This window comes from Stigmatopora argus, chromosome 20, assembly GCF_051989625.1.
Source record: "Stigmatopora argus isolate UIUO_Sarg chromosome 20, RoL_Sarg_1.0, whole genome shotgun sequence".
NCBI classification, from domain to species: Eukaryota; Metazoa; Chordata; class Actinopteri; order Syngnathiformes; family Syngnathidae; genus Stigmatopora; species Stigmatopora argus.
In genome coordinates, this window is record NC_135406.1 from 13018391 (window position 1) to 13033707 (window position 15317).

General features: G+C 41.2%; 1 protein-coding gene across 1 annotated transcript; it reads right to left on the reverse strand.

The window, feature by feature from the left end:
* LOC144066127 (uncharacterized) lies at positions 1 to 8382 on the reverse strand. Its single transcript, XM_077589474.1, has 4 exons — positions 8154 to 8382; positions 4727 to 5233; positions 3298 to 3462; positions 1 to 3210 (listed from the first exon to the last, which is right to left on the reverse strand). The coding sequence occupies exons 1-4, from the start codon at positions 8380 to 8382 to the stop codon at positions 1424 to 1426; spliced, it is 2688 nt and encodes an 895-aa protein (XP_077445600.1). The 3' UTR covers positions 1 to 1423.
* Positions 8383 to 15317: the final 6935 nt, after the last annotated feature.

Sequence of the window (15317 nt, forward strand, 5' to 3'; positions counted from 1 at the left end):
TAAGGATATTGTACAACTTATTTATTTTTAGCAAATCCATTGTCTTTCACACCATATATCTACTAATGTTACTAATGTATCATTTAGATCACATTATTGATTATTCACTTTGTAATTTCCTAATTTAGGCTCTACTATTTCGGATAGAATTTGGAAGTAAATAAAATCTTCAACGACACTCAATTGTCTTATACAGTAGTACCTTGACATACAAGTGTTCCAACATACAAGACAAATTTGCAATATGAGCATACCAGATGTTCTCAATTGTGATTCGGTAGTAAATTAGAACAAATGTTTGTGTTTTTTTAGGATGGAAACTGATTACCGTATTTTCACGACTATAAGGCGCACTTAAAAGTCTTAAATTTTCTCCAAAATAGACAGGGCGCTTTATAATCCAGTGTGCTTTATATGGGAAAAAAATTAAAATGTGTCAATCATTGAGGGTGCGCCTTATAATGCGGTGAACCTTATAGTCGTGAAAATAAGGTCATTTGTATTTTGTTCATTTCTATGGGAATAATTGACTTGAGATACGAGTAAATTGACATACTAGCTCGATCCCACTGTAAGCTTGTATCTTAAGGTATTACTGTATTTGAATAGTGTGGATCGATATTACACGTTAAAAAGTGTAAACAAGATTTTCAGAATGCAAAATACAATTATACTGCGATTACAATGATCCCTCATACAGAAATTGAAAAAGCAAGCAAAGCCGTCATTGGCCACTGCTTATCACAACACATTTGCGTCTTTTAAGTCTATCCTTACGACTAAATCTCATAAACAGCCTGTGAATTATTCGCAGTTGTTGGATTTGAACCCATGCCTCCTGAGACTGAAGCTTAAATCCAGCACATTGGACCGCTTGGCCACACTACACTCAGTACTCATTTAATCCATCGGCTGCCATTGATGGCGGTAGACGTCCGATTCATGTTGACTGTGAGGTGCAGATGAACCTTCATTCTCTCAAATTCTAAGTGAGAGAACTTGCAATACAGCAAGGTGTTGAAATACTTTATCTGGTCATTTTTATCAAACAAATAAAAGTCTTAGTATACTTTTAGCCCGCGACGACGCCAGACAGCTCGCCGAACAGACACATCGAGACTATTAGTATATTATTTGTAATTTCTTGTAAACGGTGTGTGTTTGTATATGTGACATGCTAAAGTGTTTAATTGTCAATGCAATGACAAACTCTCCCTCTCTCATGTTTATAACTTTGAGAGCGAGCGAATCCATCGACGAAATGTCTGTTCGACAAACTGTCCGTCGAAGAAACATCCGGTTGATGCTCCAAAATGGAGAATGGTTTGATTTATTCAGATTGGGCACAATAAACATCAAGAGATGGAGAATAAAACGAAGATTGAGTTATGGTAGGCTTTCAATCCTTAGCCAACATGTATTCTCAGAATGGTTTTTCACCAGTGTGGGTTCTTGTGTGCGTTTTTAATTGTTGCTTTTGAGAAAAGGCTTTACTGCAAACTGAACACGAAAATGGTTTTTCACCAGTGTGGGTTCTTGTGTGTTTTTGTAAATCTTGCCTTTGAGAAAAGGCTTTACCGCAAACTGAACACGAAAATGGCTTTTCACCCGTGTGGGTTCTTGTGTGTACTTTTAAACCTCCATTCTCTGTAAATCTTTTACCACAAACTGAGCACGAAAATGGTTTTTCACCTCTGTGGGTTCTTGTGTGTATTTTTAAGCTTCTGTTCTCTGTAAAACTTTTACCACAAACTGAGCACGAAAATGGTTTTTCGCCAGTGTGGGTTCTTGTGTGAAGATTTAAGCTTCCGTTCCCTGTGAATCTTTTACCACAAATTGAGCATGCAAATGGTTTTTCACCAGTGTGTGTTCTTGTGTGTATTTTTAACTGTCCCTTCTCTGTAAATCTTTTACCACAAACTGAGCACGAAAATGGTTTTTCGCCAGTGTGGGTTCTTGCATGACTAATTAAGCAGTGCTTCCATGTGAATGTTTGACCACAAACTGAGCACGAAAATGATTTTTCACCAGTGTGGGTTCTTGTGTGCATTTTTAAGGTTGCCTTCCGTGTAAATGTTTTACCACAAACTGAACACGGAAATGGTTTTTCACCTGTGTGGATTCTTGTGTGTTTTTGTAATTCTTGCTTTTGAGAAAAGGCTTTACCGCAAACTGAACACGAAAATGGTTTTTCACCAGTGTGGGTTCTTGTGTGTATTTTTAAGCTTCCGTTCTCTGTAAATCTTTTACCACAAACTGAGCATGCAAATGGTTTTTCACCAGTGTGGGTTCTTGTGTGTATTTTTAAGCTTCTGTTCTCTGTAAATCTTTTACCACAAACTGAGCATGCAAATGGTTTTTCACCAGTGTGGGTTCTTGTGTGTCTTTTTAAGTTTCTCTTCTCTGTAAATCTTTTACCACAAACTGAGCACGCAAATGGTTTTTCACCAGTGTGGGTTCTTGTGTGAAGATTTAAGTGTTCCTTCCGTGTAAATGTTTTACCACAAACTGAACATGAAAATGGTTTTTCACCAGTGTGGGTTCTTATGTGTATTTTTAAGATTCCGTTCTCTGTAAATCTTTTACCACAAACTGAGCACGCAAATGGTTTTTCACCAGTGTGGGTTCTTGTGTGAAGATTTAAGTGGTCCTTCCGTGTAAATGTTTTACCACAAACTGAACACGAAAATGGTTTTTCACCAGTGTGGGTTCTTGTGTGAAGATTTAAGTGTTCCTTCCGTGTAAATGTTTGACCACAAACTGAGCATAAAAATGATTTGTCACCCGTGTGGGTTCTTGTGTGTATTTTTAATTTTCCCTTGTGTGTAAATGTTTTACCACAAACTGTACATGATAAGGGTTTCTCCCCAGTGTGGCTCCTCATATGTGTTTTCAAAGAAGACTTTTTCCCAAAAGTTTTCCCACACTGAAAGCATTTGCAGAGTTTGTCGCCACTGCGATTTTTCTTAACATCTTCAACATCATCATCGTCAAAAAGCAAGTCGTTGCCATCTAATAAAGGAGCAATTAAATTTTCTGCTCGCCATCCTTCTGTTGAGCTGCCGCTCAGAAGCTCCGCCCCTATGTTGGCCACGCCCAGATCATCTTCACTCTTGAAAGGCTCATCAGTTGACCATTTGACACATTCCTCGTTTTTGATTGGAGGTTGCTCTTCTCTTTTGCACTGTTGAGGGAACTCTGGCTCCTCCTCTTTAATTAGGGGCCATGTTCCTGTGTTTGCAGATTCCGCCCCTCCACTGGCCACGCCCAGAACATCTTCCCTCTTCACGAACTCACCAAGTGACCAGGTGAAATCATCTTCCTCCCTTTTGATTGGAAGTTGCTCGTCACCCATTTGTTGTTGAGGGAACTCTGGCTCCTCCTCTTTGATTTCGGGGAGCTCAACTTCCCGTTCAAGGTCAACAGACTCCTGCCCATCAGAACCAAGATCATTTCTGAAACCTGCAAAGATACAAAGATAATTGATTAACCATTTTCTAATTATAAAATGACTGAATTTATTGTTAACAGAAATGAAACCAAACGGAATAGGGCGCCATACATTCATTTCGTCACAATGCAGTACAGACACTCCTCAACTTACGAACGCAATTGGTTCCGAGCGATTGTTCATAAGTTGAATTTGTTTGTAAGTTGATTTAGTGCTATATTTTGTATTATAATTTATGTTTAAGGCCTATATAAGTATATTGAAGGTTTATATAAGTGCATTTGTATGTTTAAGGCTTGTATAAGTAACACGCATTGGTTTGTACTGAAAAAAAAACATTTAATAAAATGGAGAGAATATGTACAGTACTGTAGAGAGCGAGAGAGATTTATGTATTAGAAACTGGCCAAAAGAAGCGACCTAATGACGATTGCACAGTTTTCTTCTTTTTTTCATCATAAATGATGCAGTAGCACTGTATGGCATCATTCAATTGATTTGCAAACTTTGTGCAACGTTCAATATTTGGGTCCTGCTGCTCGATCTTTCTGTTTATAAATGGTACTGAATGTGCAACGCTCACCACTTTCTGACGCGCATCAAGCTTCGTTATTATTGCCACTCGTTTCAAATGAAATGGCTTGCCTCTTGCTTGCAACTCCCTCAATAGAAGCCTTTAGCTTTTTACCAACCATATTCAATATTGGATGCATGAGATATTTAATGATACAAATGAAAAAGGTTATTTGCACACTGGAGATACATTCACGCACTTCCGCATTGCAACGAAGAAGGTAGATGCTGGGTGAGCTGAGCTCTCACAGCGCCAGGCGTCGGTATTAGCGGCGGAAAGAAGTACTACTCCGAAAAAGACGCGAAATACAAAATTGGACTTGCGAACATTTTTGGACTTAAACGCAATTTGCAGACATGTTCGTATGTACCGTTGTTCGTAAGTTGAATGTTCGTAAGTAGGGGAGCGTCTGTACTTACTACTGTAGTACTCTCGTCAACAGCAACATGAGTTGAAAACTGTTTATAGGGGCATTTTTCAAAGTATGGCACTATTGGTCAGAAAAGTTTCTTCACTGGTGATGTAGCTCCTTAAAATTAGTGAAATCTTTTTTGGAGCATTTTCATTGTAAACATTGTCTTTTATGTTTTAGATTTTAATTATGTTAAAATGCTATCGCCAAAGGGGAGGCATTAAAAAAAGCATTATCTTTTTTTCAGTAGCAGGTTTATTATTATTTGGGGGATTAATGAAAGGCTCACCAGTTGACCATTTGACACATTCCTCGTTTTGGATTGGAGGTTGCTCTTCTCTTTTGCACTGTTGAGAGAACTCTGGCTCCTCCTCTTTAATTTGGGGCCATGCTGAGGCGTTTTCAGGCTCCGCCCCTCCGCTGGCCACGCCCAGATCATCTTCACTCTTGAAAGGCTCACCAGTTGACCATTTGACACATTCCTCGTTTTGGATTGGAGGTTGCTCTTCTCTTTTGCACTGTTGAGAGAACTCTGGCTCCTCCTCTTTAATTTGGGTCCATGTTGTGGTGTTTGCAGGCTCCGCCCCTCCGCTGGCCACGCCCAGAACATCTTCCCTCTTCATGAACTCACTAAGTGACCAGGTGAAATGATCTTCCTCCGTTTTGATCGGAAGTTGCTCGTCTCCCATTTGTTGTTGAGGGAACTCTTGCTCCTCCTCTTTGATTTGTGGGAGCTCAACTTCCCCTTCAAGGTCAACAGACTCCTGCCCATCAGCACCAAGATCATTTCTGAAACCTGCAAAGACACAAAGATAAATGATCAACCATTTTCCAATTATAAAATGACTGAATTTCTTGTTCACAGAAATAAAACCAAACGGAAGAGGGCGCCATACATTCATTTCGTCACAAAACAATCAATCACAGTGGGAATGTTGACAAGTTCAATGAACATTATGATAAATCATTGAAGAAGTAACTTTTAGGACATAACCTCGGTTTCAACACTACATCACCGTTAGACAACGACATGCGACTTTTGTCCTCCGCTGCCATTGAAGGGCTGCAAAAGAATCCTCGGCCCCAAACGGCTCCCCCGGATCCAACAAAGATATCAAGATGGTGGCGCGCACGGGTGCAGCGGCTCTATGCTCTCCTGTTTGGTGTTTTGTTTTCTCAATCTTATCGTTATTTACTAACATCTGCGAGGCAAACTTTTTCTAAAGTCTCCAGGATTTAATTACTTTCGGGAGCAGATGCGATATATACATCACAACAGATTACCAACGGACCTACAATATTCCCGAGGAAATCTTGAGACCACCGGGATGTCCGTGGATAGTCAGCCCACTCAGAGTACGACGGCGGCGGCGAAGGGAAAGAAAGCAAAAGCGCGGATGCCGGGCAGGCCTAGCTGCTAAGCTAAGGTAGCAACCACACCGAGCAACGCTTCCGAGTATCTTCTTGACCAACGCCAGATCCATCACCCACAAAATGGACGATTTGGAACTTCAGCTTGCTACCAACAGCTTTGTCAGGAACTGCAACATTATTTTCATCACGGAAACGTGGCTACACCTGGAAATCCCTGACACCGCGGTATCGCTAGCTAGCCGGGCGCTGTTTCGAAATGATCTTTCGAAAGAATTATCAGGGAAAAGCAAAGGGGGGTGGGGGGGGGGGTTCTCCTTTACATGTACATACACAATGAATGGTGCTGCAATAATAAGATCATTAACACTCACTGCTCCCCGGATTTAGAGCTCTTGGCAGTACGGTGCAGAACATTCTATCTACCTAGAGAGCTAACGATTGTCATTGTAATGGCTGTTTACATCCCACTGGAAGCTAATGTTAGCATGGCACTTAGCATCCTGCTAGCGGCCGTAAACAAACAGCAGCTTGACCACCCCAATGGAGTCTTTATTGTCGCCGGTGACTTCAACAAAGCATGTTTAAAGGCTGTTCTGCCTAAGTTTATCCAGTACGTGAAGTGTCACACCAGAGGAGATAAAACTCTAGACCACGTGTCAAACCGATTCCGCCGAGGGCCGCATTGGGTCCTGTTTTTTGTTCCAACCGATCCAGTGCCGACATTTTAACCAATCAGGTGTCTTCTAAAATAAGTAGCACCTGACTTTAATTTACTGATTACACTTGCAAAAGTTATCCTCTTGTTGAGTTGGAATGAAAACCTGCACCCCTGCTCTAGACCATGTTTATTCTAATATCAAACATGCTTATAGAGCCACACCCCTCCTTCACCTAGCTAGATCAGACCATCTCTGCCTGTACCTCACCCCCTCATTCACCCCACTCCGGAGGCTAACAAGGCCACAAATAAAGATAATAAAAACATGTCCCGAGGACGTCCTTTCTCAGCTGCAGGACTGTTTTTCCCGCACCACTTTGAGAACTTTTTGAACAACACAACCTCCAGGACTACACGGACACTGTACTTTCCTACATCAACAACTGCACGGACAACGTCACTGTTTATAAACGGATATGTTTTTTTCCTAACCAAAAACCCTGGATGACCAAGGAGACACAGACACTCATCAAATGCCGTAACACTGCCTTCAGGTCAGGGGACAAGGTACAATACAGCGCTGCCAGAGCAGAGCTGAAGAGAGGCATTAAAAAGGCCAAGGCAGCAAATACAAAGAAAATTGAGGAGCACTTCACAGGAAATAACTCATAGATGTGGCAGGGAATACGACATACAGACGCTCCCCTACTTACGAACATTCAACTTACGAACAACGGTACATACGAACATGTCTGCAAATTGCGTTTAAGTCGAAAAATGTTCGTGAGTCCAATTTTGTATGTTTTTTCCGAGAAGTGCCTCTTTCCGCCGCTAATACGCTTGGCGCTGTGAGGGCTCAGCTCACCCAGCATCTACCTTCTTCGTTGCAATGCGGAAGTGCGTGACGTATCTCCAGTGCGCAAAGAACCTTTTTCATCTGTATCATTAAATATCTCGTGCATCCATTATTGAATATGGTTGGTAAAAAGTGAAAGGCTTCTATTGAGGGAGTTGCAAGGAAGAGGCAAGCCATTTCATTTGAAACGAGTGGCAATAATAACGAAGCTTGATGCGCGTGAGAGTGGTAAGCGTTGCACATATAACAACTTGAATCGTTCGACCGTCAGTACCATTTATAAACAGAAAGATCGAGCAGCAGGACCCAAATATTGAACGTTGCACAAAGTTTGCAAATCAATTGAATGATGCCATACAGTGCTACAGCATCATTTATGATGAAAAAAAGAAGAAAACTGTGCAATCGTCGTTAGATCGCTTCTTTCGGCCAGTTTCTAATACATAAATCTCTCTCTCTCTATACAGTACTGTACATATTCTCTCCATTTTATTAAATGTTTTTTTCAGTACAAACCAATGCGTGTTACTTATACAAGCCTTAAACATACAAATGCACTTATATAAACCTTCAATATACTTATATAGGCCTTAAACATAAATTATAATACAAAATATAGCACTGAATCAACTTACAAACAAATTCAACTTAGGAACAATCGCTCGGAACCTAACTCGTTCGTAAGTAGGGGAGCGTCTGTATTACCAATTACAATGACAATAATGTGGCTGTTAACGCAGATGCCTCACTAGCAGAGGAATTGAACCGTTTCTTTGCCCGCTTTGAGACTGACAAATCAGACCCAGTCTCAACTTATCCACCACCAACCTGCAGCAGTACATTGGAGCTTCAGGAACATGAAGTGAGACAGGTACTGCGGACTGTGAACACCAGGAAGGCTGCTGGTCCTGACGGAGTACCTGGGAAGGTGCTCAAAGCCTGTGCTGACCAGCTGACTGGTGTTTTCCCAAAGATCTTCAATTGTTCCCTGCAACAATCCATCATTCCATCCTGCCTGAAATCTGCCACCATTATCCGTCCCCAAAAAGCCAACCATTGACAGGATGAATGATTATAGGCCTGTTGCTCTCACGCCTGTGATCATGAAGTGCTTTGAAAAGTTGATAGCCCGCCATATCAGGAATACAATCCCTCCCTCAGTTGACCCTCACCAGTTTGATTATAGAGCTAACAGGTCCACTGAGGATGCTAACGCCATTGCTCTACACACAGAACTGAGCCACCTGGAGCACCATGGGAACTACGTGAGGAAGCTTTTCATTGATTATAGCTCAGCCTTCGGCAGAGTGCCAGCAAGTCTGAAACTATCACTTGGTTGGGCTCTTGCCTGGGAAAAGCGCACTTTGTGGGAAGCACTTTCAATTTCGTCATACGCAGCTGGGTATGATGACAATTAGGCTTTTGTCTAGTCAATGATGATGACAAGCCTAAGTCTGATTTTATTTTATTTTATTTATTCAACACTATATTACCGGACACTCTGGCTGACAAACTCTCCCACCTTGGACTATCCTCTCCCATCTGGTGCTGGATAAAGAACTTCTTAACCAGACGACCACAAACTTTTAGACTTGGTCCCCACCTCTCTTCCTCCATTACACTGAGCACTGGCTCCCCTCAAGGCTGTGTACTGAGTCCTCTTCTGTACTCCCTGTACACATACGACTGTACACCAACCCACCACTCTAACTCCATCATCAAATTTGCCGAAGACACCACTGTGGTCAGACTCATCTCAGGAGAGGATGAGTCAGCCTACAGAGATGAGGTCAACAAACTGTCTTTGTGGTGCTCTGTGAACAATCTCACACTGAACACCACAAAAACTAAAGAAATAATCCTGGACTTTCGCAAACACAGCACAGATCTGGCCCCACTCCTCAGAAATTGAGTATGTGTAGACAGGGTCCAGTCCTTTAACTTCCTGGGGGTCCAGGTGACGGATAAGCTCTCCTGGTCTACATACACCACGGCAGTAGTGAAGAAGGCCCAGAAACGACTCCATTTCCTCAGGGTACTCAGGATGAACAACTTGGAAACTAAGCTTCTGGTGATCTTCTATAGAGCCACTGTGTAGAGCATCCTGGCATACTGGATTACAGTGTAGTACGCTGGAAGCACGGCAACAGACAAAAAGGCCATGCAGAGTGATTAACACTGCCCAGAGGATCGTCGGTTGCTCTCTGCCCTCACTGGAAGACATTGCCAGCCCTCGTTACCTCAGCTGAGCCGGGAACCCATACCATCCTGGTCACAACCTGTTCCAGCTGCTGACCTCTGGCAGACGCTACAGGTCTCACAAATACGGACAAATAGGCTTAAGGACAGTTTTTTTCCAACAGCCATCAGGACTCTGAACTTACAGTAGCACAACACACAATCCCTTCTGTGTAATAACTTCGGTGTGAGGTAACATGAAGGACGTTGGGCGGTGATCTGCCTCCTACTGACTGACTGAAGGTAAGTGAGGAGACAGTGGGAGGTAAGTGATCCGTTTTTTTTTCTTTGTTGGCATCTGCGAGGCAAACTTTTTCTGCAGTTGGCGGGATTTGGTTGCGCTCGAGGGATGATGCAATATATCCATCACGGCAGAATGCCAACGAGTCTGAAATTATCACTTATTTGGGCCTTTTGCCGGGAAAGCGCACCTTGTGGAGAAGCACTACCAATTTCGTCATAGGCAGCTGGGTATGATGACAATTAGGCTTTTGTCGAGTCAATGATGATGACAAAGCCTATGTCCGATTATTATTATTATTATGATACAATTAGAAAGAAGACAGACGTTTCTTTTTTAAAATTGAAGTGTGTATTTGAGAAATTTGTAAATTGGGGTTCGGCTGGGTGGATGGGGGTTTATTTTGTTTCATGAATTTTTGGACCAATAGACGCAGTCAACGTCTTCACACATGCAAAATATTGTAATCCACGGGTAGTATTCCCAACTGCAGGCTTTTAAAAATGGAATTGGGAGATAATAAAATGTACACACCCAAATAATCTCACATACATTGCAACATCAATAGAATAACATTTGGACACGGAAATTATAAATCACGCTGTGTACTGTAAACAAATGCTCATCAAAAGTGAACCCACCTTCTAGTCTGTGAAGAATAACTTTTGCTTGCATTAATTTGCATTCAATGGGGTGGCGGTGCCGTGTAAGGTCCTCTTTTACGTCAAAAAGTTCCCCCTGGAACTTTGTTGTTGTTTTATGGCAGCCATTTCGCACAATTGAATTCAGCTTTTTTACGACGTGTTGATGGAGACGCTTGTTTTTTTTATAGCAGCTAGCTAGCGAAGCTAAGCTAAATAAAGTTGCACAGTTTTAAGATGGATGACTGATGTTGAATCCGTATAGTGAATAATGCTAGAAACATCGTCAATACTTCAGTTTAGTTAAGTGACTGAAATTAAAAGACAAATTAGACGGGCAAAAAGTCAAATATTAGCAGACTAAGCGCTCCCTATTCGGCCATCTTTATTTTTTTTGCCCTTGCATTTCTTGTCAGGGGTGCATGATGGGAAAGACAGTTTCCCGTAATGCCAACCTTCCGTTCAAAATAAGATGTTTCATGTATGTATATTATTCAATCTATATTTGAAAATTGGGGGGGGGATCAATAATGTGAGACATTTTTTTTGGAATCGCTGCTTTTTGACGATATGTTGTGTTCTTTTTTTAACGGAAATAAAAAAAGTGTGTTATTATCATTCCTAAGGTTTATTCAAACTTTCTATTTGTAAATTGATCTATGATGTATGTTGCAGTCCACGAGTATCAAACCCCTGTTAATATATATTGTTTGGCTTCAAGTATTTTTCTTATAAATATGAAAACATGTTTTAATATTAATAGGATAATAGTAAGTATAACTAAGTGGCATATTCATTAATCCCGATTCTCGTATCATCAATTTGCTTTTTGTATATTTAAATTTTAATACTGTTAAACCTGGCAAAAACTTTGACTTGTGTCTCTAAATATTTTAACAATTTATACCTGAATGGCATTTATAAATTAAATGATTTCGTTATTATCTTTGTTGTATTGATTGTATGAGTTTTTAAAACGAGATGACTAAAAAAGATCAGTTGGTTATCATTTTTCCATTGGAGAAAAGGTTTATAATTCACACATTTCCACAATATGTTTCGTATTTCTATTCTTTTTTTTATGTTTTTCCCGTCTGAAGGCAAAATCTTCGCCGCTTGTATATGACGTCATCGCCACTGGCTGTTACAGATTATAGTACTGTACAGTGGTACCTCGTCACACGACCGCTCGTCATACAATATTCTCGTCTTACGACGGAAATTTCGATCGAATAATTCGCCCGTCATGCGATCGAAATTTTGTGATGCGACCAAGCCAGGTGGCCATGGCACTGTCTTTTTTGCATATCTTTCGTGTATAACAATATTTACGAGCACCGAATGAGTTATTCAGACCAGGAAACGCACAACGCGCATGCGCGGGTAAGAGAGGGCTTTCTGGGTAATGAAGTATACTCGTGCACACAACGCCGACAGGCAATGTCACTCAGAATAAAACTTTACCCACAATCAATACGTGGGTAAGCTCAGCTGCTGCATTTCCTGTTATTTTTATCTAATACGAGGAGTATTATATTACTTCTCGTTCGCTGGCTCGCAACTCCCCGCAATAGCATCCCGGTAGCAACTCTATCATAGGCGCCGTTCGAGGGGATGCGAACACAGATGCTACAAGCTAAAAGGGAGCTGCTAGCCAGCGCCCCCGAAGCTCCCATGAGCAGCGGAGCGATCGCTGATAAAAGACTGCTGCTCGTTGGCAAGTGGTTGGCGTTATCCGATTGTGAGGACATTTGTGTGCATCATTTTCGGAATATTTTGAAGGGAATAGTACAACAGCAAACAGCCCATCGACAGCGAACGTGAGGGTGGAGTGTTTGTTCCGTTTACGAGTGCGTTGCGTGGAAAAAAAAAACGAAGCCCCCCGCCCCTTTTGTGCCCCTCTCCCCTCGGCGAAATCCGCCCAATTTTAGTAAGATTAAACACATTTCATTTTTTTAAACCACTAGTTATGTGTTACTTTGTTAATAGATGGGGAATTAGAAGAAATAAAACATTTTTTCCAAACCAATATCGTGTTTTGGTGTTTTTTTCAGAGGGCTGGAACGAATTATAATTTGTTCCATTCATTTCAATGGGAAACGTCCGCTCGAGTTACGAGAACCTCGTCATACGATCTCAGTCTCGGAACGGATTATGATCGTATGTCGAGGTACCACTGTATAGTGATCAGTTAGCGACATCTAATGGTTCATCATTGTAGCACGTTCTCAGTTCTAGCCATAATGCTATGCGCTGTCATGCTTCGATTCATTCAATAAAGTCACGATCAGAAACAACAATGCCACCCCGTTAAATATTTCATTATGAAATATTAATTGTGTAACGTAAAGTATATATCAGTCTATCATGCACTTATGATCATCAAAAGTGAACGTACCTTCGAGTTTGTGAAGAACAACTTTGGCTTGCATCATTTTGCAAACAAAAAAATGTTGATTACATGAGAGATCCTCTTTCACGCCATAAAGTTCCTTCTGAAACTTTGCCGCAACCGGCGTCGTTCTCCCAGACATTTTTCACACTTTTTTGTGTTCGCTTGACGACGTACTGATGCAGACGACGTGTTCCTTTGTTAGCTGCCAGCTAGGCTAGGCTAAAGTACGAGTCCCAAAACGGATTGAAGACAAACGGACTGACGTTCGAGTCCACAAACTATTTAATGTTGAGCATGTTGTCGAGGTTTCGTTTCATTTAAGTTAAATTAAATTGAGGAGAAACAAGAGGCACACAAACAAAAAGTTAAAACCCTAGCCATGCAGAAATGAACGCCCGAATCCCTTCTTCTTCTTCTTTTTCTTCCGCTGGGGGTTTTACGGTTGTCGGCAGCCAACGTACTGTAGCATTATCGCCCTCTACTGTCTCAATACCTCAAAATACCAAGTTCTCAATTCAGATTTTAGACAGAGGGGGCGATAATGTTAAATTTGGTCTCTTAATGCCACAGCGTGAAGAGAGCAGCTCGAAGTCCAGTTCTTGTCTAGCTAGCCGTGACACTAAATCGAAAAGCTACATTTTCAGAAAAAGTTAGACAATTTTAAGGACATTTGCTTTAAATGTTACATTGTGTTTGATCTTATTGCAAGTAACAAATAACACATTTTAATATTTAAATATAAGGGTTTATAAGGTTATTTCACAATTTAGAACTACACAATCCCTCATTCAGCCTCATTCAAGGTAGTGTGGACACGCGGTCCACGCCGCTGGATATAAGTTTCAGTCTCTCAGGAGGCATGGGTTCAAAACCCACCACTGCCAATAATACATGGGCTATTTATGGTTCTTTTGTTGGAGTGCTTATGGCTCTTCACTAACCTGTAAGATACAATGTGAAACCACTGGTGAGAGAGCTGAGTCCCGAACACACTAATAGGAGTGTCACGTTTGCACACCACTGTGTCACTGACGCTACCTCTAGCTTCGCTTTAATCATAATGATTTTTTTTACGAGACTCCTTTTTACATATCAACGGCGTAACAATGTTATTAAAGAACAGAGAATTTTTGTATTTTAAAAGTGTAGGAATGTTAAAGTAAATGCAGACATTTTCAGGTATGCGGCCCAGTGGGGCGAGTGATTAGCGTCGCGGCCTCAAAGCTCTGGGGTCGTGGGTTAAATTTTTTAACTTAAAATCCAGCGTGGGTTTGAGTGTGCATGGTTGTCCGTCTCCTTGTGCCCTGCGATTGGCTGGCCCCCGATTCAGGGTGTCCCCCGCCTCTGGCCCCGGAGACAGCTGGGATTGGCTCCAGCACCCCCCGCAACCCTAATGAGAATAAAGCGGTTCAGAAAATGAGATGAGATGAGTTTCCCTCTTATCACACTAAACGTGTATCGCATACCTGTCAACTTATACGTTTTTCCCGTATTTTATACGTTTTTTGATCATTTCAAATTGTGTACGCCGTATAACAACTTTTGTACGGGATTTTTTTTAACTACGTTTTTTGTAAAACGGATGTCGTTTTACGCATTTCGGCTCTAATCCGGATCGTCTCGGTCACTGGTAGCAGACGAAAACGTCATCGTCAACTGCTAATATTGTCATGCTTTAAGCATGATATGCGCACACGCATTCCCCTTTCACACGAAACAGGAAATGATTAAATCATTTCCTGTTTCGTTATTTAAGCAGCTATGAGTCATAGCGCCTGGGTCCGAATACATTCACGGTCGCGTCACGACAACGCGGCGCGACCATAACACTTTTACGTGCACCCTATGTGAGTAAATATGTGCCGCGTTGCATTTGTACGGTTTTCTATTGCTTAATACGGGGAATTCCAATCATCAATACGGGGAGGAATTGGCCCAGGTTGACAGGTATGGTATCGTTGTAGTTTGATGTATATGTAAATGTATGTTACTATTGACCATATACTAAATTGTATTTTAGAATTAGGGGATGGAATAGGACCTTGCTCCTTCCACTCTATGCATCAATCTGTTATTGCAGTATCTCCAAGAAAGGTGCACCACTCGCTCTTTATCAAAATACATTTACTACTTACTCTTGGAATTCCTAACTTAATGATTGAAATGACAGAAGCAAACCTGAAATTTAATAGATTAATCATGCGGATGAGGGGAGATTTAAATTAACAAATTAAAGCCTTTCTTTTGTAACAATATCCAAGTAAAACATGACTGTATAAACATTCACATCTTATATAATAATATATAGGTTTGACAATTATCATTTTTGCCAGTACAGCTAGTTTAAATGCCTGCTCAGCATCGAGGTGCCACTCTTTTTGGTGTAATATGAAAGCAAAGGGCCACATTGACTACATTCAGCGAAACCAACGCAATTTTCTGTAGCATATTCAACAATCAATTTGAAGCTTTTCCAC